Here is a 24,782-nt window from a genome sequence, read left to right as displayed (position 1 = left end):
TTCAATTCTGGTCAAGGGCACATACCTGGCTTGTGGACTCGATCCCCAGCAGGGGGCATGCAGGAGGCAGCCAAGAAAAAAAGAAAAAGAAAGGAAAGAAAAAATACTCTCCCCTATAGCAAACTGTGTCCTGGCTCCCAACACCCAAATTCAGCAGATTCATTGGAACAACTGGAAAAGAAGATGGTTGGCGAAGAGGCAGATTGTTATAGGGAGGTTCCCCATGCATTGTAATAAACATGCTTTTTCCCCTGATTTTTACTGTTCATAGTAAATGTGGAAGATAAAAAGAAAATTTAAATCATCCATAAGGTGACCACCAAATGATAGCCATTTGGGATTAAGCCTCATCACTTTGGTACAATCCCTTCCAGTTACTTCCCAACTAAATATGTATTCCTTTTACATGCATGATATTATTAATTTTGTAGCTCCCACCCCCTTCTCATTAGTCATGAACCCATGTCATGAAATCATCTTTGTTGTAAGAATTTTGGGCGCTGAATTACATCCCATACTATGGATAGATCATAATTTATCCTGATCATTTTCCCCTTGCCTAGATATTTAGTTCAGTTCTAAATTTCTTGCTCTTCTAACACTGTCACAAACATTCTTGAATTTCTCTCTGTGTATCTGATTATTTCCTCAGGATAAGTTCTTAAATTTAAGGCATTAAAGATATACTATCAAATAACCTTTTAGAAACAGTGCTGGGTACACTCCTTTTGCAAGATATGAAAATGCCTCTTTGTTCTTTTCTCATCATTCTGGTTTTTATAATTTTTTAAATCTTTTCTAGCTTGATGGATAACAGTATTATCTCATTGCTTTATATTCATTTACTTGATTGTTTGTGAGGTTATACATGGTTTCACAGGATGGTGGCCATAAGTATTTTTCTCTTAAGAGTTATGTTTTTAGACTTTGTCTCTTTTTAAAATTGAGATTGTCATCTTTTTCTTATATTTTTATATAATAAGTCCAATTTGTGACTTGCTTTTTGTATTTTTGTAGTGACCTTTTTGACTTACAGACATTTAGCATATTCATGGAGTCAAACTCCCAATCTTGACCTTTTTGACTTCTTCTCTTGCATTTCTGAATTCTAAAAACTGGTAACTAAATATTATTCATCTTTCGTTTTCCCAGTTTTGGGATGCTCTTTTTTTATTTTTCTGTTGAACTTTTTTAACCCATCTAGAATATACCTTGATACTGATGAGCCCTCCTAGTGTTTGCAGGGAGAGCCAGTCACTACCCTTACGCAACTATTAGTCACTGCTGTTACTCGGGAGTGTGCTATGTGGAGTCACCTCTGTAATGTGCAATTTGATTGCAATCAATACCTGCAATTTGGGTGTCAGGCCTTATGATTTTAGGTTTCAGCTTACATTTGAAATCACTATTCTGATTAGTCTATAGCAATTTTGTTTTGTTTTACTTTTTATTACAGAAAATTTCAAACATGCACAAGAGTATACTAAAATGAACCCAAACTACCCATCACAACATTTATTGCTTTAAGAACATCGGTATGCTATCTGTGGCCTCACCCAAACCTGCCACTGGGTTTTTGTTTTGTTTTTTGTAGAACTAATCAGACACATCATACCATTTCATCCACAGATATTTGAGAAAATAGCTCTTTTTAAGCATAACTACAAATTTATTATCTCACCTAAAAAGATGAACATGAATTCTTTAAATTTGTCAAATACCCAGTCCATGTTCAAATTTCCTCCAGTCTTTCATTTTCTTAAAATACTTATTTGTTCTTTCATTGATTAAATCATGTGTATTAAAGTTTGTTTCTTTTCAAATCAGGATTCAAATAAGGTCCTCCCATTTGACAGCTTCCTCGCTCTCTGGAATAATGAGATGTGCCAGGCCTAGTCAGACCCTTCCTGTCCCCGAGCTGGAACCAGCCATTTCTCTGAGGAGTGCTGGGCTCGTTATGTGCGGTGGTGTTCCAAGACCGCCGTTGGGAATGCTCATTGTCTTTGCTTCAAGGCTTCCTCAGTGGACAGAGCTACTTCACATTTAGGACTCCTGGGAGATAAACGTGGAAATATGAATGCTGATCATTCAAATTCAGGACCCTGAGGTTCTCATTTAACTGATACAGCTGTACCTCCTCTCCTCCACACTGAGGAACCTGGTTCTCACGGGCACAGGAGATGATAGCAGTATAATTTTCCATACTTACTCATTTTCTTTATCCCACAACACACACCTAGGACAGGCTCAGAAAAACAGTGTTAATATTATCATAATGCATATGATTACTGAAGACACTTGTGTCTGCCAGGCATCCTGAAACAACCTGATTAACTTCTGGGGCTCTGTTTTTATTTTATTTTTGCTTTGGTACAATACACATAGCACAAAATTTACCATCTTAACCATTTTTATTGTACAGTTCAGTGGTATTAAATACATTCATCACCACTATCTATCTTCATAACTCTTTTCATCTTGTAAAATTGAAACTCTCTACCCATTAAACAATAACTCCCATCCTTCATTCCCAGCCCCTAGCAACCACTCTTCTACTTTCTGTCTCTATGACTTTGACTACTCATTTAAGTGAAATCATACAGTATTTGTCTTTTTGTGACTGTCATATTTCATTTAGCATAATGTCCTTGAGTTCATTTTGTTTGTTTATTTGTCTTATTTGTTCATTTGTTGCTTTCTGTTTTGTATTTACATGTGAGTGAAGTCATACAGTTCTTGATTTTTTCCATCTGACTGACTTCGCTTAGCATGATGTTGTCAAGATCCATCCATGTTGTCAGAAATGTCAGTATTTCATCTTTTTGTGTGGCTGGGTAGTACTCCATTATATATATGTATAACCTCTTTATCCAATCATCCATCAAAGGAATGGAAATTGGTACAGCCACTATGGAAAACAGCATGGAGGTTCCTAAAAAAAATTACGAATAGAGCACCATATAACCAGCAATCCCTCTTCTGGGTACCTACCCAAAAAATTTGAAAACATTTATTCATAAAGATATATGTATCTGTGTTCATTACAGCATTATTCATGCCGGCTAAGACATGGAAACAACCTAAGCGCCCTTTGATGATGCACTAAAGTTTTATGAAGTTTAATTTATTTTTTCTTCCACCTTTGGTGTCATACTAAAGAATTTATTGACAAATCCAATGTGATGAAGCTTTTGTCTTGTTTTCTTCTTAGAGTTTTGCTGTTTTAGGTTTTATATTTATGTCTTTGATCCATTTTGAGTTAATTTTTATATATGGTGTCAGGTATGGATTCACCTTTATTCTTTTGCATGCAGATATCCATGTTCCCAGTGCCGGTTTTCCCAGTCTTCGAAAAGGCTGACCTAGGGCCTGTATATTTTTGGTCCATACTGGTGGTGTAAATTCAAATCCCATACCCACATCATGCAGGCCTGGATTCACAAATTATCAGGGAAGATTAGGTTTTTACCATAGTGCACACTGAGACAGCTTCCTAGTTGTCTTTCATTGCCAACAAATTCTGTCATCTTCACCTCTTCATTGGCAGCACTTAGAAAGTCCAGATTCATCCAGGGACTTCAGCAGAAGCCCACTGTTTTTCTCCCAAGACCCCTTGTGTTTATTAAAGCCAAAGATTCTAGTTTGTTTTACAGAGATTAGAAAATGCTCCTAGACCAATTTTGGCTTTAGAACTAATTTACTGCTCTGTCTTATTTTTTAAAATCTCTCTTGATTTTCAGACCCTGGAGATTTTCCTTACTTTGGTAAGGAAAATGGTATTGTTCAGCTATACAATTTAAAGGAATTCTCTTCTGTTTTATCCAGGATGTCTAGATATTTTACTTTAAGTCCTCTAAAACTATCAGAAATGAAAAATCTAGTTCATTTTTCTATTCTTTCTTGCTCAGTAGTGAAAACCCTTAAAGCTGTCTAATTTTGATTTCTGAAAATGGCTCTGGACAGATTCCGTGAAATTTTATTAATAGTGACCTATATGTTTATTTATTTAGGAGAATTTTAATTGCCACTGAATGGCATTTTTTGTTTAAATTGTGTCACTCATTTATATTTTTGTTGCACTGTGGTTTGATTTATGCAATCTGAAATATTTCCAGTTTTGTAAAGATTCTGTAGATGTTTGCAAATAATTTGTTATCTTTGTTTATATTCTAAAAAATGAAATGTAATGTTTCTCTCCTATTCCTTAATTTAAACACGGGTTCCTTTCAGCCCTCCCCTAGAGTCCAGCCTCTTTTGCTTCCCATTGCAATTTTAGGAATTAATCATAGATGTGGGATATAATTTTATTTCTGACAATTTAGAACGTGTTTCTAAAACTCTGCTAATAATTAACTCTCCTCTTCTTCGTATACTTAGGTGGCCAAGACATTTTTATGACAGAAGAACAGAAGAAATACTATAATGCAATGAAAAAGTTAGGATCCAAAAAACCTCAAAAGCCTATTCCAAGACCTCTGGTAAGAGAAGTAATTGATTCTAAATACACAGCTCATTACGTGGTTATGAGGATCTCAGATGTCAACACTGCTGCTCTTCTTTAATTTTTAAAATTTACAGACTTTTTCCAAGAACAATAAAAACCCAGATGTACAGGTGTATGGCTCAAGTCCTTAGGAAAATTAGACACACATTCAGTAGTAAGAGTCTGGGTAACAACTGTAGCTTTTTAGTGAGCACACAACAGGCACTTAGTATATACTCATTGCAGTGATGAGATGTTAGCAGACTTTTTTTTCCATTGAATTTATTGGGATAACATTGGTTCACAAAACCATCCAGGTTTTGAGTGTACAACTCAACACAACATCATCTGCACACTGCATTGTGCACCCATCCCCCCAAGCAAAGTCTCCTTCCGTTTCTATCTCCTCACTGCCTGAGCCCACCTCCACCTACCCCCACCCCCTTTCCCTCTGGCTGTCACCACACTGTTGTCTGTGTCTGTTAGCCTACCGTTTTAATTTCACCTTGACTAGTTTAAAATGTATTTATAATATATTTTGTCAAATTTTTCTGCTGTGAAGTTGAGGCCATGCATACTCCCTTTCACTTCACAAATGTTTATGATAGACTTTCTGTGTCAGGCATTGGCAAACACTTCCTGTAAAAGGTCAGGCAGTAAATATTTTCGGCTTTGCAGGCCTTATGGTCTCGGCTGCTACTGCTCTCTCTGCCGTTGTGCCAGAAAAGCAGCCACAGACGGCACAGAACATACGTGCACGGCTGTATTCCAGTACACCTTGATGTAGAGACACTGACACTTGGATTTCATATATGTTTCATATGTCAACACTTTATTCTTTTGAGGTTTTTCTCAAACATTTAAAAACATGAAATCCATTCTGAGCTCCCAGGTTATACAAAAAACAGGCGGTGGGCCAGATTTGGTCGATGGGCGTAGTTTGCTGATCCTGCTTTAACTGGTATGAAAGGGCTGCTCAGTGCTCACAGTTTAATTAAAGGGCTGGGATTTGAGAGCATTCGATGATAAAGTAATACAACAAGCACCATTGGTAGCTCTGACAAGTGAGTTTGAAGACTTTCAAGGTGGAGAGGGTCAGCCGGGACAGCAGAATGGAAGAAGGGCTTGAGAATTGAAGTGTGTGGAGGATTTTGAGATTTTCATTTGAACATAGACCCCAAAGTATCAAAAGTGTGTTAAATTTACTGCTATTCCCAGAACTCAGAATAGAACCTGACATCAAGTGTGTCCTGTGTGTGTGTGTGTGTGTGTGTGTGTGTCTGTGTATTTGCTTTTCATATTATATTATATTATATTATATTATATTATATTATATTATATTATATTATATTATATTATCATATTTATATTATATTTATTTATTGTCTAAAGTTTACATATGTCTCCTTTTCCCCCAAGTGACCACCTCCTGTATATGCCTTTTTTATTTGTTATTTCATCCTTACAACTCAAAGTGATCTATGATTTCTTTCTTTTTCTCTCTCAGAACAAATGCCAGGGTCTCGTATTTGACCTGGTCACAAACCAGTTCTTTGATGTCTTCATCATCATCTTCATTCTCCTCAACATGATTAGCATGATGGCTGAGTCATATGACCAGTCTAAGACCATGAAATCCATCCTTGAGAATCTCAACCTGGCCTTTGTGGTCATCTTCACAATTGAGTGTCTCATCAAAATCTTTGCTTTGAGGCAATACTACTTCACCAATGGCTGGAATTTATTTGATTGTTTGATCGTGGTCATTTCTATCGTTAGTAAGTAAAATCAGCAGCCAGAGGGGTGTGAATCTGAGAGCCAGGAGTAAATTTGTATTATTATTTGGAAGTATGTCCAAACTATCCATAAAGCAACAAATGAGGCTTAATGTGATTTCTGAAAACATAGGTGTGCTCATGCCACTCTTTACTGGGAAGTTGCTAGGTGATAGAGTAATTTCCATTCCCTCGACTGTCTACCCCATTGGAGTAGAGAGGTAAATAATAATGTAGGTTATTTAGTCAATGGAGATAGACAAAATCAAGGTGACTTAAAAGTTTCTGTGGGGTTACCTGGTTAATCTTGGTAACTGAGTCTGAGTTCTACCTTCTCTGTGAAACTAACTATAAGCCCTAATGGACATTATATAACTTTAAGGATTTGGCATTTAATTTCCATATTTTTATTTAATTCAAAATCCATGTGATGTCAGATGATAATTATTATGCCCCTTGACATTGTCAGGCCTCCCCTCACCTCCTATGCAAGGCCTCTATGACCCACCCTAGATTGGGCTTCCACAGGTGTGTCTATGGCCAAGCAGTATTTCCTCTTTACTCTGTATCATATGTTAACTTAAACCACAGCATGAACTATGCTTGTCTCTACTGCTTGGACCCCATTCACCAGCTAGGCTCACTCTATAATCAGCTATTTTCCTTAACCACTGGCAGGATTAACTATAAGGTTTATGAAAGAAGAATGGGGTGGGGGAGAGGGCTATTGCCATATACCTTTATTCTTCATGCTTAACCATCGAGTTTACTCTGAGTTTTTGAAGTCTGCTTTTAACTAAACCAATAATTTGACTTTTTATAATTGTGTAGAATTGCCAGGGCCCCTTCTTATAGTTCAAAAAGCAGTGGAAGCAATAACAATGGATTTCACAGGTGGAAGCTTTTGTTCTATTTCAGAAAGGATGCATTAAACAGATATTTTGGATAAAAATATTTTGGTTCTTATCACTGCAGCAGTGCCACTTTTCAGAGGGCAAGTTCATAGGCTATTCTGGCTTCTAAGCCATGTAGATGAAGTGTACCAATAGATCCTTCCATGTGCTTACAGTTACATAGATCTTTTATTTTTATTAGTCAGTTCCAATCATAAATCCTGATAAAATTGACAGAAGCAACTGTGTTAGAAAGTGGTGGCTGGATGATTCTGGGGCAGCCCTCTTGTAGCTGACAGAGCCCGTTCTCCACGATGCAGAGAGCAGCTCGTTCACTCCACTCTCTACTGAACTCCTTCCAGGCGGTGCCAGGCATTGTACAGTTTGTGGAAACATCTCTGACTTCCGTTCCTTAAACAAATATTAGGCAATTGCAGTTACACTGCATAGCACTGGATAACATTTTGTTGTAGTGGTTGAGGAAATATGCACATTGAGCCAAATCCTGCTCACAAAAGGCAGTATTTTTTATTCCTTTGCCAGTGGGTCTGCCATTCAACTCAGCCTCTACACTTTCTCAAGCTCTTTCCTAAGCTTTTAGAGAAATATACAATGAGAGTGAGCCACAGTGAGTCTCTCTCTAGGAGATAACAAGCCAGTTGTTAAGACCTACTCACCTTAAAGCAGTGGTTCTCAACCTTCCTAATGCCGCGACCCTTTAATACAGTTCCTCATGTTATGGTGACCCCCAATTTCATTGTTACAAATTGAACATAATTAAAACATAGTGATTAATCACAAAAACAATATGTAATTATATATGTGTTTTCCGATGGTCTTAGGCGACCCCTGTGAAAGGGTTGTATGACCCACAGGTTGAGAACCGCTGCCTTAAAGAGTCAGAAACAGAGAAATTAATTGAACACCAAAGTACATGATACACAGATGATTGATCTCAGAGATGGGACAGATTACTGTGGACTTGATTACTTAAAGAACTATTCCTGGAGGAGGTGGGCCTTAAAGGATGGACCTCCTCCAGTGGTTGCTAAATTGGTACTTAATGAATTCCACATCTCACCAGGGTTGGCTGCCCAACTAACATGTGAATTAAACTTCTTGGGCACAATTGGGCAGTCAGTGAAACATGTCATCAATTAGCTCATTTAGTGAGTAGGCGATGGCAGATAGTTTTGGCTGCCTATCACCCTGAAGGACCTTAGAGGACCACCATAGCAAGGCCATGTCTACACGTTCCAACCATTCTATAATATCGGGGCCAAAATGTGAGTTGTCTTAAATCTTTGTTTCACTTGCCCACAGAGTAGGCAGTGAGAGAAGAGAGTGACATTTTAGGCAGTTTTCAGAAACCTCTGCTTGAGATGCCATTTCTGAGTGTCTACCACAACAAAGAAAGTATCTCTAATTTAGTCCCTGAAATTTTTTGAGTTTGGACTCAGGAGTCCTTAGAATTAACATATTAACAAATATGAGAGATCCATGGCAGCTTTAGCCCAAAGATGAGCATCCTGACACTACCATCTCGTGACCATACCTATGGCAAGCTGTGCTCAAATTCCTCTATACCCGTGGTTGGCAAACTGCGGCTCGCAAGCCACATGCGGCTTTTTGCCCCCTTGAGTGTGGCTCTTCCTAAGCCTTAGGAGTACCCTAATTAAGTTAATAACAATGTACCTACCTATATAGTTTCAGTTTAAAAAATTTGGCTCTCAAAAGAAATTTCAGTCATCGTACTGTTGATATTTGGCTCTGTTGACTAATGAGTTTGCCGACCACTGCTCTATACAAATAAGATTCTGTTTCTTTAAGGAATTTTGAGGTTAGGTTTCCCACAATTTCTACTGATAACTCAGGCTCAAGCCAACCTTCATTAGCAGAAATTTCTCTTTATACTCTAATCTAAAAAACTCCATCTATAGTTCATGTTTTCCACTCTATACATCCAATAAATGTGGAAAACTATTATACTATTACCCCACAAATGACTTTAAATGCCCAACATAGATAATATATTTCAAGTTCATGAGATAACTCACAAAATAGCCTTTCATAAGCTACATTTTCTTTCCTTTCCTCGAGTCTTTAGTATTTTAGACATCCTATCCCATCTAAGGTCCCACCTAAAACTGTATGGCCCGTGGAAATTATTTTCCAAGTTAAGGTACAGATAGATATTTCCCCTTATATGGGTAAAGAAAATTCTTAATTTTGTGCATAAATTAAAAGGTATTGATAAAAGTCAGTCCCACTAAGATTCCAAGGCAGGCGAGACAGCCTGGTCTGAAACGAGGCCTGCTAGAGACGGACTGACTCTTCTCTTCCTCAGGTACCATGATTTCTCTCTTGGAACACCAGGAGCACATTCCTTTCCCTCCGACACTCTTCAGAATTGTCCGCTTGGCTCGGATCGGCAGGATCCTGAGGCTTGTCCGGGCGGCACGAGGAATCAGGACTCTCCTTTTTGCTCTGATGATGTCCCTTCCCTCTCTGTTCAACATCGGTCTTCTACTCTTTCTGGTTATGTTTATTTATGCCATTTTTGGAATGAACTCTTTCTGTAGAGTGAAGCAAGAGTCTGGAATTGATGACATATTCAACTTTGAAACGTTTGCAGGTAGCTTGCTCTGTCTCTTCCAAATAACCACCTCAGCTGGTTGGGACACCCTCCTCAACCCCATGTTGAAATCTGAAGCTTCATGTGACCCCAAGAAAGAGAACTGTCACCTCTCTACCATAGCCATAGCCTACTTTGTCAGTTACATCATCATCTCCTTTCTCATTGTTGTCAACATGTACATTGCTGTGATTTTAGAAAACTTCAATACAGCCACTGAAGAAAGTGAGGACCCTTTGGGTGAAGATGACTTTGAAATGTTCTACGAAGTCTGGGAAAAGTTTGACCCAGAAGCCACACAGTTTATCAAATATTCTGCCCTTTCTGACTTTGCCGATGCCCTTCCTGAGCCTTTGCGTGTGGCAAAGCCAAATAAATTCCAATTCCTAGTAATGGACTTGCCCATGGTAAGTGGAGATCGCCTCCACTGCCTGGACATTCTCTTCGCGTTCACCACAAGGGTACTCGGTGACTCCACTGGCCTGGACAGCATGAAAGCGATGATGGAGGAGAAGTTCATGGAAGCCAACCCTCTGAAGAAGTTATACGAACCCATAGTCACCACCACCAAAAGGACGGAAGAGGAGCGATGCGCTTCTGTCATTCAAAAGGCCTTTCGAAAGTACATAGTGATGGTGAAGACAAACAAGTGTGCCTTGGAAGACAGGCCTCGTCCACCTCTCCAGACACTCTGCAATGGAGACTTGTCTAGCTCCGGGGTGGCCGAGGGCAAGGTCCACTGTGACTGAGCCCCTCACTGCCACCCCTACCTTACAGCCTCACAGTCTGTGAGCACCGGGGACCCACAGCCCCGTGTGTGAGCAAACAGTGGACTCATAGTTATTCCATTTTCTTGGATAAAAGAAGTGCTATTTCAGGGTTCACTTCAAATGGTTGCTACAGTGCTATAAGATGAGGCTGCCTGACTGTAACCACTGGTACTGTTTTAACTAGAAAGGGCTGTAGAGGACACATTAATGTTAGGATTGAAACACAGTTCGAATTATGTCAAAACAAAAGAATAAAAAAGAAGCAAAAAACATTAAAATTTTTAATTGTTTTTCCATATGTTTTGAGGTACATTATCTAATATCTGCATTTAATGTTTTCCCCAATGCAAGTATGGGGCTTATCACATAGAGCTCTTTTGCATGCTAAGTGAAAATTCAAAACCTGCCAATAAAAAAAATAGCTCACTGAAGATATTTTTACTAACATTAGATATTTGGAGTTTATTTCAAACACAAAAGCATGATCTTGACTTGTCAATTACCACCATATCTTTCACCAGCTGCAATCTCTGTTACATATATTTGGATAAATAAACAAACAAACAGATGAGGCTTTCATTTTGCATTTTATTCAGAAAGTACATTAAAGAGCCTATTGTTCAGTGGTTGTGTAAGCAATGGTTTCAATGTGGTGCTTTGCTTGGAATTAAAGGTGGAAACAAAGGGTGAGGGTGAAGGCAGGTTTGGGGGATTGGCCGGGCGGGGGGAGGGGGGGGGCAATGGGATAACCACACATTTGTAATACCTTAATCAATAAAAATAAATAAATAAGCAGTTCACTAAAAAATAAAAAAAATTAAAGGTGGAAACAAGTGGTATACTGATAAGGGTCTAACAGTTGGCTCTTCAGGAAAAAAAAAAAAAAAAAAAAAGCCAGGATTTGTAGTATTTGCTGATCTCTGTGGCGAATACCTCCATCCTGGCTGATTTCAAGCTACTGACATCATGTCTCTGCAGATGGAGTTGGGAAGAAGTGTCCAGCATCTGGTCTCACAGGCTGGCCCGAGCTGGCTCCAGCACATTGGAACCAATGAGAAAGGCTCCTGTGACTTTGGTAACAAATATGCAGCGGGCCCCTTCGGTGGAGAGAGCACCTCTCAGCAGCAGGACGCCAGGGCACAGACGCCATGGGACATGGTGGTTAGCTGGTGGCCTTTGCCACCTGATGGACCCTACACTTAGCTCTGGCTGAATGTCTGCTTGAAAAGGAGCCCAGTTGCCGAAACCGGTTTGGCTCAGTGGATAGAGCGTCGGCCTGCGGACTGAAGGGTCCCAGGTTCGATTCCGGTCAAGGGCATGTACCTGGGTTGCAGGCACATCCCCAGCAGGAGATGTGCAGGAGGCAGCTGATCGATGTTTCTCTCTCATCGATGTTTCTGGCTCTCTGGCTCTCTCCCTTCCTCTCTGTAAAAAATCAATAAAATATGTTAAAAAAAAAAAAAAGAAAAGAAAGAAAGAAAGAAAGAAAAGGAGCCTAGAGAACAACCCAGGCCCATCAAGAGGGCCTGGCCCAGGGGTAGCTCAGGACCTCCCTAAAACCGGAGACACCCCGAGGCCAACAAGACATTAGGCCGGCAGCTCCCAGAACCTGGACTGGGGGCAAAGAACCTACATTGTGATCATCTAAGTGTGGAGGGAACCCCTGCAGAAATATCCCTGGAGCCCTGTACCTCACACAGCCTGGAGGAGCTGATGTTTCTACCGGCAGCCTGGGGTCTGAGGGTTGAGCCTCTGTCCCATGGAGGGAAGGCCAGTGCCGGACGCTGTGGTACACCGAGGGGCGATCATTTTCAACGTGTGCAAGATCTCACCATGACACAGTGTATTCATGGGCCTGGGTTTCCTGAGTTTTGTAGGCAGCCTTGTGTTCCGGAGCGTTGGCAAAACCAATAATCGCATTATCTAATCATGGTCAATATCTAATTTTTATACTTAGTGGCTGCTGTGCACCAGGCACTGGCTAAGCATTTGTCATGAGTAATCTCATTTGACCATCACAATAACCCGGGGAGTGTGCAGTCACTCCCTGGTGGAGCCTGAGCTTTTGTGCTGTGCTGGGAAGGGGGAGGGGTGTCCCAGAAGCAGTAAACCTTTGAGGCGCGGCCACAGGCCCCTCATGAAGGGCTACGGGGCCGTGGAAATCACCGTTCTAATGTGGCCAGTTCTGCCTGCAGCATTGGGGATGGCCTATGTCAGGGGTCCTCAAACTTTTTAAACGGGGCCAGTTCACTGTTCCTCAGACAGTTGGAGGGCCAGACTATAGTTAAAAAAAACAACTATGAACAAATTCCTATGCACACTGCACATATCTTATTTTGAAGTAAAAAAACAAAACGGGAACAAATACAATATTTGTATTTGCATGTGGCCCACGGCCGTAGTTTGAGGACCCCTGGCCTATGTATTCCATAAGAGCTGCCTCGGATTACGAACTCTGGGTGTCTTACAGTTCCCTACCAAGTTATCTGAAAGAGATGGCTGGCCATCGTTCCAACAGGGATACCTCCTGGGTGGAGGCAGTGGGGGATCTGGGAAGGTACGGTCTTGCCCATTCAGATAACAATTTAGGGGCTTAGATATGATCTGTTCTGGGCAGAAGCTTTGGCCCTTCCCGCGGACACCTGTTCACCCCCAGATGTCGCCTTTGGCCATGGCTGGATTCCTGGAGCCAGCTCCTGGCGAGAGCACAGGGTCTGCTTGGCTTTTGCGAGAGGCTGAGCCATGCTTTGTTCACTAGAGGGCAGCAAACGCCTGACCATGAGCCTGGCGGTCAAAGAGCCCGAGCAAGGGGACAGGAAATGTGAGTTATCCAAACCCTGGATGGGTGCTAGAAAGTGCATACTCCCCAAAGGTAGATCTCACTGTGCTGGGACCCAGGATGCCCCCAGGAGGCAGAGAGGCTGGGCTGAGCTCTGCCCTGCAGGGCCCTGCAAACCCCTACAGCCTCTGAAGCCAGCCTCTTCCCTGAGTCTGCTCTTCTCCAGGCACATCAGCCCCTGCGCATCCTATCAACAGCTGTGCCTGAGGGCCATGTGGTACCACCTTGTGTAAACTGCTTCCCACTTCTGGTCCTTAACCTCAAGTGCGTACATGCTAATGGGGGACTTAGACAAGGGCTCATGGGATGATAATACAATGCAGTATGACCAGTGCCATCAACCACGGACAGGGCTCTGCTCTGAGAGTGTGAAGGAGGCAGGCTCATGGGGGCACCAGAGAGAGGGGCATCAATATGAGCTCAGTAGATGTGGGGGACTGTGATGGGGAAGGGTTTGGGGGCGTGTCTGAAGTGGAGGAGACAGTGCAGGGTGGAAGGAGTGTAGAAAGTGAAGGAAGTGCAGCTGCAGAGTATGGGCAGGGGACCAACAGCAGCTGAGTCTTAGCTTAGCCATGGACTGTTTCGTGGAGTGCCTGAACAGCCGGCGAGGAGTTACAACAGATTGAGGTGCCAGGGGGGGCACTGACGGTGTTTGGGGGGCGGGGGAGGAAAATCAGACAGACAGAGTATCAGGGCAGAGCAGAGGAGAGACCAGAGCACTGATCCCGGTGGGGAAGAGGCTGAGTGAGGAGGGAGGCAGGGGCACTGCTGTGACTAGGATGCGTGTGCCCAATGACTGGCCTGGGGGTAGGAGTCCAGGGGGAACGTTTATTTTCAAGGGAAAATTAATTCATGTTGAAGGTTTAACCCGTTAACTGCCACGATATTTTGAATTTGATTAAAAAAGGCCCGCCGCTTACGGCTGTAGACGCTTATGGCGTTCAAATGGTTCATATGCCAGGTCCGCATGACAATGTCCAACCAGGCCTGGAACCTGAGGACAAGGCATGGACAGGAGTCCTGAACACAAGAAACCGCCAGCAGCAGATAAAATCAAGGAGAAGCAAGCATAGCCAGGCCTAGAAGGAGGCAGAGGGCTCATCCTGTGGGCACACTCTCAGGGACCACAGATGAGGAGAGAGACCGTTTAGAGGCGGGTGTGGGGAGGTAGGTGAAGGTAAACACCACACCGTGCAGTGTGGGCACAGAGCAGGCTTCACTAGAAATTCACAGCCGACAAGATGAGGTCAGGGTCCCCCCTTTTCATCCCTTCCCCCAAGAAGCGTGCAAGCAACCTGGGCACAGCAGGCCACGTTCCAGGAAAATTCCCACTCTCTCTTCCTCCGCTTCTTTATTGAGTCAGCATGGGAGCTTGCCTCATAAACAACCGGGCTCAGGAGGCAGCTGCTCCCCGCCTCCTCCCCCCTGACCCCCCCCCCCGCCCCCTCCCACTGGAGCTGTCCTGGAATGTCAGCTACCATTGACCAGTGCCCTTAAGGAAGTTGAAATCCTGTACAGCTCCTCTGGCTCAAGGAGGGGGAGCCACTGGTCCCAGATAGCTTGTTGCCTGGCAACCCAGGTAGAAACTCCAGGGTCATTCAGTGGGCAGTCCTGTTCCTCACCGCACAAGCAGTAATCAGAGGCGCGAGAACACAAGGGCGAACATTTACTGAGCACTTACTCTGGGCTCGGTAGCCACTTTACCGGTATTGCCGCCTTTCATCTCCACAACAGCTCTATTTTGAAGAAAGACCAACTATGTCTAATCTCCACTATTCTGATGAGAACGCTGAGGCATGTAGTGGGAACCGGAGGCTTGTCCAAGGCCACACAGCCAACCAATGGCCCTGACAAGACTCGAACTCAAGTCGTCTAGCTTCGGCGCTCAAGCTGTGCACCACTGCACCACACTGCTCACAGGCAGTTGAGGTTGGAGAGAGGGTACAGAGTTTTCCTGGTTTTCTCTGCAAACCTTTCACCACCCATTTCTTCTCCTCTGGAGGTAATGCATTTATTTCCTCAAAGTTCTGACTTTGTGGAAACTTCCTCTGCCTGGGGAGATGCTGTGCTCTGTCTCCAAATTTAACGTCTGTTCTGTCGACGTACTCACTTCCCCAATAGTTTGACGTAGCTTCTGTTCTTTGACCATTCTCTCCTTCCTCCAGGCAAACTCTGGTTCATGTTTCTCCTCTAGCACCTGGTTCCCTCAGGGGCTAGGGGGGCTACCTCTCCTTTCAGACAATATACGTCCATTAATGTAGACATCAAACATGCTAGTCTGACACAGGTGGTTCCAAGAGGTATCATGAGGGAGCTGATTTAGTTTCCCTTCATCTCCACCAGTCCCCCAACCCAAGTCACCCCGGACGAGCACAGTCTAACTAAACGCACTGTGTCTGCTGTGCCTGCGCAGCTTCAAGCCCCTCCCTCCTTCCCTTCCTCTCCAGCGGTTCTCAACCTGTGGGTCGCGAACAATGAAACTACATCCTGTACATCCTGCATATCAGGTATTTACATTACGATTCATAACAGTAGCAAAATTACAGTTATGAAGTAGCAACGAGAATAATTTTATGGTTGGGCCACAACATGAGGAACTGTATGAAAGGATCGCGGCATGAGGAAGGTTGAGAATCACTGTGAGTAAGCTCTTTCCATATTTTAAAATCACTTCTGGAGCCAAATCACACCGATGGCTCATACTCTACTTTTCCCCAGCTTTATGAAGGTATAATTGACAAATAAAAATTGTATCTATATAGGGTGCGCAATGTAATGGTTTGATATCCATATGCATTGTGAAATAATTATGGCAATCATGTCAGTCCACACATCCACCGTGTCCCATAGTTTGTTTGGGTTTTGGTGTGCTGAGAAAACTTAAGCTCTACTCTCTTTGTAAATTTCTAGTATATAATACAGTATTAATTAGGATCACTGTACTGCACATCAGACCCCCAGAACGTTTGTACCCTTTGACCAACATCTCCCAATTTTTCCCATCCCCTTCCAATCCCCTAGCTGCTGGTAACCGCCATTCTACTCTCTGGTTCCATGAATTCGACTTTTTTATTTTTTTAATATATTTTATTGATTTTTACAGAGAGGAAGGGAGAGGGATAGAGAGAGAGAAACACTGATCAGCTGCCTCCCGCATCCTCCCCCCCCCGCCCCCGGGGATGTGCCCGCAACCGAGGTAAATGCCCTTGACCGGAATCGAACCTGGGACCCTTCAGTCTGCAGGTCGACGCTCTATCCACTGAGCCAAACTGGTCAGGGCTAATTTAGTTCTTTTTCTGGAAATTACTCATGCTTTTTCATTTGAGACCTGTTTCTTTGTCCCCTCATTGTGGCTGCTTCCCTGTGTTTGTATTAAGTAGAGCTGCTACACCTCCTGGACTTGAAAGAGTGGCCTTATGCAGCTGGTGTCCTGCAGGGCTCAGTTGTGCAGCTTCCCAGGTCACCCAAGCTGGGCACTCCATGTGCAACCCCCGTGTGGACTGTGTGCACCCTCCTGTTGTAGTTGAGCCTTGATTGCTGTTGGCATATCACTGGGAGGGACTGACCCCCAGGCCGATCAACTATAAGGATCAGCTGCTACTACACTGGAGGAGCTGCTGTGCCGGGGCCAACCCCAGGAGCAGGACTTGCTTCAGTGGGGCTTTGGTGCCTACCAAGTCTGCCCCTTGAGTGTATAGCTTAAGGAGGTGGATGGGTTATAATCTGATATGGTCTGAAGCTGACCCCTGGGCATACTGGCTCTGGAGGGATCACTCAGCAAGAGGTCTGAGGTATGCCAAGGGCAGGTGCTGCTTGTTTGAGAGACTTTTAGAAAAGTCCAAAGCATGAGGCACGAGAGACCGTCTGTATGGAAAAGCAATTGGAAACACTTGGGTGGGCCTGCAAATTGGGTGGAGTGGGATCTCAGGTAATCACCAGAGTGGGGCTGACTGTGTTAGCCAGGTCGACGGAGACTCAGATTGGCGTCCGCCTGCCGGCTCTGTAGGCGGAGGGCTCAGCAAAGCAATAATGGCCTCTGCCAGCACTTCTGTCTGGGAGAAAGCTGCCCCTCCAGCTCTCAATTCAGGTTCTCCCCCGTGTCCCGGGGCCTTTGGAGCCACCGTCCCAGCGCTGGAGCTCAGAGCAAGTGAGTCGGAGTAAGTCCTTGTGTGGGCCCTGCGGAGGAACGCCTAGTAGGCCAGCAGCCCTTCGTTTCACTCACCCACAATCTGGTTTTTACTTCCAGAAGTTATGGGGGCTTTTCTTCCCAACACTGGAACCTGGGTGGGGTTCTGATGAGAGGCTGGGACCCCTGGCTCCTTAGGGGGGGAGTCTCCTCAGCAGAGATATTCCTCTCGATTTTTATCGTCCACACGTGGATGTGGGTCTCTACCCTTCCTTCCAGTCTCCATTTTGGCTTCTTCTTTATCCTTGATGACTGGATTTCTGTTTAGCTAGGTTTCAGACATTCTGAATGATGGTTTTTCAGGAATTTAGTTGTAATTTTGATGTGGTTGAGGGAGGTTCGAGCGCCACATTTGCCTACGAGCTGCCATCTACATTTTCTTTATGTATTCATTTATGGATAGACACTTAGGTTGTTTCCGTATCTTGTCTATTGTGAATAACGCGGCAGTGAACACTAGAGTGCAGATATCTCTTTGAGATACCGACTTCATTTTGTTTGGATTTATATCTAGTAGTGGGTGTGTTGCATTGTGTGGTTGTCCTATTTTTGACTTTTTGAGGAAACTCCATACTGTTTTTCATCATGGCTGCATCAATTTACATTCCCATTCTACAGTGTACAAAGATTCCCTTTGCTCCCTCATCAACACTTGTTATAGCTTGTGTTTTTTGCAATAGTCATGCGACTGGTATCACATTTAGTTATCTCATTGTGGTTTTCATTTGCATTTCCCTGATGATTAGTGATATTGAGCACTTTTTCATATACCTGTTGGCCATTTGTATGTCTTCTTTGGGAAAATATCTCCTCAGGTCCTTTGCCCATTTTTTAATTGGGTTATGTGGATTTTTGCCATTGAGTTGTATAAGTTCTTTATATATTCTGGGTATTAACCCCTTATCTCATATATAGTTTGCAAATATTTTCTCCCATTCTATATGTTGTCTTTTCTTTTTGTTGATTTTTTTTTTCTTTGCAGAAGCTTTTGAGTTTGATGTAGTGCCATCTGTTTATTTTTACTTTTGTTGCCTTTGGTTTTGGTGTCATATCCAAAAAGTTTATTGCCAAGGCCAATGTCAAAGAGCTTTGCCCCTTTGTTTCTTTTAAGAGTTTTATGGTTTCTGGTTTTAGGTTTAAGTCAGGGGTCCTCAAACTATGGCCCGCGGGCCACATGCAAATACAAATATTGTATTTGTTCCCGTTTTGTTTTTTTTACTTCAAAATAAGATATGTGCAGTGTGCATAGGAATTTGTTCATAGTTTTTTTTAAAACTATAGTCCGGCCCTCCAACGGTCTGAGGGACAGTGAACTGGCCCCCTGTTTAAAAAGTTTGAGGACCCCTGGTTTAAGTCCTTAACCTATTGTGAGGTTTTTGTTTTTCTGTTTTTTGTTTTTTGTGTGTGGTTTTTTTGGTATATGGTCTGAGTTAAGGGTGTAATGTCATTCTTTTGCATGTGGATATTCAGTTTTCCCCAAATCATTTATTCAAGTGACTACCCTTTCCCCATTGTGTATTCTTGGCACCCTTATCAGATTGAACATGTGTGGGTTTATTTCAGGACTATAGATTCCCTTCCATTGGTCTATGTGACTGTTTTTATGCCAGTACCATACTGTTTTAATTATTATAACTTTGTAATATAGCTTGAAATTGGCAAGTGTTATGCCTCCAGCTTTGTTCTTCTTTCTCAAGATTGCTTGGGTTATTTGGAGTCTTTTGCAGTTTCATACAGATTTTAAGGTTATTTTTTCTGTTTCTGTGGAAACAATGCCATTGGAATTTTGATAGGGATTTTATTGAATCTGTACCTTACTTTGGGTAGTGTGGACATTTTCACAATATTAATTCTCCCAATCGGAGAACAGAGGATATTTTTTCATTTAATTGTGTTTCCTTCTATTTATTTCATCAGTGTCTAATGCTTTTCAGTGTACAGGTCTTTCACCTCCTTTGCTATATTTATTCCTAACTATTTTATTGTTTGTTATATTATAAATGAAGTTTTCTTAATTTCGTTTTTGGGCAGTTTGTTGTTAGTGTATGGAAACATAACTGGTTTTTCTATGCTACTTTTGCAACCTGCAACTTACAGAATTCATTTGTTAGTTCTAATAGTTTCTTGGATTTTCTATATGATTATGTCACCTGCAAATAGAGACGATTTAACTTTCTTTCTGATTTGGATGACTCTTATTTATTTATTTTTGCCTAATTGATCTGGGTAGACCTTCCAATACTGTGCTGAATAGAAGTGATGAGAGTGGGAAATCTTATCTTGTTTCCGGTCTTAAAGAAAAAGCTTTCAGCTTTTTACCATTGAGAATGATGTTAACTGTAGGCTTGTCATATATGGCCTTTATTCTCTTGAGGTACATTCCTTCCACACCTAATTTGTTGAGAGCTATTATCATGAAAGGATGTTGAATTTTTCAAATGCTTTTTCTGCATCTATTGAGATGATGATATGATTTGTATCCTTCATTTTGTTAATGTGCTGTGTCAAGTTTATTGGCTTGCATATGTTGAACCATCCTTGCATCCCAAGGATAAATCCCACTTGATCCTTTTTTTTAAAATATTTTTTTTTATTGATTTCAGAGAGGAAGGGAGAGGAAGAGTTAGAAACATCAATGATGAGAATCACTGATTGGTGTGCAGGAACCGAGCCCGAAACCCGGGCATGTGCCCTTTACTGGAATCGAACCCGGGACCCTTCAGTCTGCATGCCGACGCTGTATCCACTGAGCCAAGCCAGCTAGGGCCCATTTGATCCTTTTAAGGTGCTGTTGAATTTGGTTTGGTAGTACTTTGTTAAGGATATTTGCATCTATTTTCATCAGAGATATTTGCCTGTTATTTTATTTTCTTAAAGTGTCCTTGTCTGGCTTTGGTATCATAATAATGCTGGCTTTGTAGAATAAGTTTAGAAGTGTTCCCTCCGCTTCAAATTTATGGAAGAGTTTGAGAAGGATTGGCATTAATTCTTTTTTAAATGTTTGGTAGAATTCACCAGATTCTGGGCTTTTCTTTGTTGGAAAGTTTTTGATTACTGGTCTAATCTCCTTATTCATTATTGGTCTGTTCAGGTTTTCTATTTCTTCATTATTCGTTCTTGGTAGGTTGCATGTTTCTAGGAATTTATCCATTTCTTCTAAGCTATCCAATTTATTGACGTCTAATTGTTCACAGCAGTCTCTTAGGATGGTTTGTATTTCTGTGGTAAACTTGTAGTGTCTCTTCTTTCATTTGTAATTATGTTCATCCGTGTCCTCTCCCTTTTTTCCTGGTGAATCCAGCTAGCACTTGTCAGCTTTGTTTATCTTTTCACCAAACCAACTCTTGGTTTTGTTGATTTTTTTTTCTGTTAACTTTTTAGTCTTTAGTTCATTAATTTCTGCTCTAATCTTTATTTCCTTCCTTTTGCTAACTTTGGGCTCAGTTTATTCTTTTTCTAGTTCTTTGAGGTGCAAAGTTAGGTGGTTTACTTGAGTCTTTTGTTATTATTATTAATGTAGGCATTTGTCACTCTAAACTTTGCTTTTAGAACTACTTTTGCAGCATCTCATACATTTTGGTGGTTTTGCCTCCATTTTTGTTTGTCTCAAGTCAAATTTTGATTTCCACTTTGATTTCATACTTGACCCACTGGTTGTTCTGGAGTGTATTATTTAATTTCCTAAGTCACATTATCTGTGAATTTTCTAATTTCCCCCCTATTATTGACTCCCAGTTTCTTGCCATTATGGTTTGAAAGACACTTTATATGATTTTAATCTCCTTAAATTTGTTAAGACTTGCTTTGCCCCCCAACATATAATATATCCTGGAGAATGTTCAGTGTGTACTTGAGAAGAATGTGTATTCCGGTGCTGTTGGATAGAATGTGCCCTATGCAGTGTACGCCTGTTAGGCCTGTTTGCCCTATAGGGTTATGCAAGTTCTCTGTTTCCGTATTGATTTTCTGTCTAGATGATCTATCCACTGTTAAGAGTGGAGTATGAGAGTCCCCTACCGTTATTACACTGCTATTTATTTCTTCTCTCAGTTCTGTTAGTATTTGCTTTAAATATTCAGGTACTCCAATGTTGGGCGCATATGTATTTACGCTCCTTATATCCTCCGAATGAATTGACCACTTTATCATTATATCGTGACCTTCGTTGTCTCTTTGATCAATTTTGATGAAAGTCTATTTTATTGATATAAGTATAACCATGCCGGCTCTATTTTGTATTATTTGCATAGAATATCTCCTTCACTTTCAGCCTGTGGGTGTCCTTAAAGTGAGTCTCTTATAGGCAGCATATCTTTTGATGTTTTCTTAATCTACTCTGTGTCTTTTGATTAGAGAAGTTAATGAACTAATCCAATTGCTCTTAAGTAATTATTGGTAAGTAAGGATTTATTATTGCCATTTTGCTGATGGGTTTTTCACTGTTGTGTTGTTCCTTTGTTCATTTCTTTCTCTCTTACTTTCTTCCTTTGTGGTTTGTTTTTGGTTGTGGTATGGTTTAATTCCTTTCCTCATATATTTTCTATATCTACTAGAGGTTTCTTTTTCTGTGGGCTTACATAAGACATAGTTATAACAGTCTATTTTAAATTAATAACAACTTACCTTCAATCACAAAAAACCCACTGTAGTTTCACTTTTCCTTCCTCTGTGTTTTATAATATTGATGTCACACTTTGTCTTTTTATATTGTGCACCAATTAACAAATTATTATAGTTATAGTTATTTTTAATAATGTTGACTTTTAACTTTTATACTAGAGATAAAAGGTTTTTTACACACAACTCCAGTGTTAGAGTATTCCGAGTTTGACTTTTATATATACCAGTGAGTTTTACATTTTCAAACGTTTTCATGTTGGGACTTAGCATCCTTCTATTTCAACCTGAAGAACTCCCTTTAGCTTTTTCTGTAAGATAGTCCTAGTGGTGATAAACTTTGTTTGCTTTTGTTTATTTGGGCATGTCTTTATCGCTCTCATTTCTAAAGCCCAGTTTTACTGGATATAGTATTCTTGGACTCCAAAATTAAAACATTTGCTCTTAAAAGATACTATTAAGAGAATGAACAGGAAGCCACAGACTGGGAGAAAATATTTTCAAAACATATATCAGGCAAAGGACTTTTATCAAGTGGTTCTACCAGCTCAATAACAAGAAGGAAAGCAATCGAATAAAAAAATGGAAATAGTAAAAGGTTTGAATAGATGGCAGAAAGCAAATGCATGACAAGATGTCAGCATCACTAGTCATTAGACAAATGCAAATTAAAACCTCAGTGAGACACCACTACATGCCTATGAGTATGGCGAAAAGAAAAGAAAAGAAAAGAGGGAAAAACAGAGAAAAGCCTAACCGCATCAAGGTGGGTGAGAATGTGGAGCAACTGGGACCGTCATGCATGGCTGGTTGGAAAATTGGTGCAGAGATTTTCCAAGATAGTGTAGTTACTTTTTATGAAGTTAAACACACACCTATAACACAACCCAATCATTCTACTCCTATTTATCCAATGGAAATGAAAGTATATGCCCAGACAAAGACTTGTCCACAAATATTAATAGCAGCTTTATTTTTAACAGCCCAAACTGCCAATAACCCAAATGTCCATTAACAGGTGAATAACAAATAAATTGTGGTTATCCATTTAATGCTCTGCTACTCAGTGCGAAGGAATGAACTACTGGCACATGCAATGATATGAAAGATTTTCAAAAACTTTCTGATAAGTGAAAGGAACTAAATAAAAACAGGTACTGACTATGTAATTCCATTTACATAAAAGGTACATTAAAGTGTAGTGACAGGAAGTAAACCAGCGGTAACCTGGGGGTGGGGAGAGGGTTATAAGAGAGGATAAAGGGGAGTGAGAAAACACCTTTGGGGATGATGAATATGTTCACCATTTTGATTGTGCTGATAGGTTTTTTTATATAACAAGTGAATAATACATGTCAAAATTTATCAAATTGAGCACTTTAAATATGTGCAGTTTATGGTATGTCAATTATCGTTCAACACACCTTTTTTTTTTTAAAAAAAGTCCAGTTCTTGATTTCTTTAATGGAAGTCTCAAGCCTCTGGATCTCTGTTTGAGCACTAACGTCTGAAGGGAGAGGCTGCTGCTATTCTAAGCCAAGGCACCTGCCCACCTACCTGGGGAGACACGTCAAACAAAGGTGATCCCCAAACAAAGGTGTGTCTGCCCCCACACTTGGAAAGCAGCCCTTGGACTAAGAACTGGGATAAATAACTCCCTCACTGAAGAATGACAAAGCTCAAAGCACGTTCAAGACATCGCCTTGTCCAGCTTCATACAGAAAAGAAAGCTGATGCGCAGAGATCGGAGGTGATTTAAACAAGGCCCAAGGACAGGTTTAGGGGCACAATGGTGCGTGAGCGTGTTCAGGGGAGGGGAGGGGTCCCGTGAGCACAGATGGACTTCTCTGTCTCTTCTCTCCTACCCCTGCAGGAGCCACTCACGCACAGGCGTGACTGCTTGAGGGCTGCTGGGTGGGTGGTCTTAGGCCCCTCCCCCTCGCCTCTACTCCCCCAGAATGAGCGAGAACCATGGCCGCTGCACACTGTGTATCTTGGCCTGCACTCGCCTGGGGCCTCACCCCTCTCCTGGCCCCCAGGGGCGGGCTCCATCCTGCCACGTGGAGGATGGGCTTTCTGCACCCCAGACGCTGCCCCGAGAGGCAGTAAATGCCAGGCACTTTCCTTCTCCCTGCAGACCTTGTGAGCTCATTCTGGTAAAAGTTTAATGCCTAAAAGTCAATTACACTTAAGGATGCTCTGATGAGCCCCACAGCAGCCTTTTCTCAGGGCCATTCCGGCCTGCGGCTGCTTCCCGCTCCCCCCACAGCTGCTGAGAAAACGTCCTGCCCTTCCTGCCCTTCCTCGGGGGCGGCAGGGGCCTGAGCTCCACCTGGCCCCCAGCTTGCCGCTGACCTTGAGAGAGGCCCATCCCCTCTGTGGGCCTGGCTTTGACCTTAACAAAAAGGAAGGGCTGCCGTGGATGCTCTCTGAGGCCTGTGCTCGGCGTTTTCGTCCCTCCAGCCCCTCATCTCTGGGGGAGCCGAGCAGGAGCGGGAGGACACATCCACGTTGCAGGTCTGTAGGGGCAGAAGTGCCAGAAAGCAGAGTTGTTGTAAAAGGGGAGAGATTCTGGATGGGCTTT

General features: G+C 42.0%; 1 protein-coding gene across 1 annotated transcript in view; it reads left to right on the top strand.

Annotated features, from left to right (window-relative positions):
- Positions 1-11,154, top strand: part of SCN11A (sodium voltage-gated channel alpha subunit 11) — a gene marked incomplete at its 5' end in the record, with an annotated part of 62,787 nt that extends 51,633 nt beyond the window's left edge. Inside the window, 3 exons of the mRNA XM_081106186.1 lie at positions 4,378-4,478; positions 5,991-6,261; positions 9,499-11,154. Coding sequence (XP_080962312.1) covers positions 4,378-4,478; positions 5,991-6,261; positions 9,499-10,535 — 1,409 coding nt within the window. The 3' untranslated portion in view covers positions 10,536-11,154. The remainder of the gene's footprint in view (positions 1-4,377; positions 4,479-5,990; positions 6,262-9,498) is intronic.
- Positions 11,155-24,782: the final 13,628 nt, after the last annotated feature.

This window comes from Myotis nattereri (genome assembly GCF_964212035.1).
Source record: "Myotis nattereri genome assembly, chromosome: 14".
Lineage (NCBI taxonomy): Eukaryota > Metazoa > Chordata > Mammalia > Chiroptera > Vespertilionidae > Myotis > Myotis nattereri.
The sequence above is the reverse complement of the archived record's forward strand: the minus strand, read 5'-3'. Positions and strand labels throughout refer to the sequence as shown.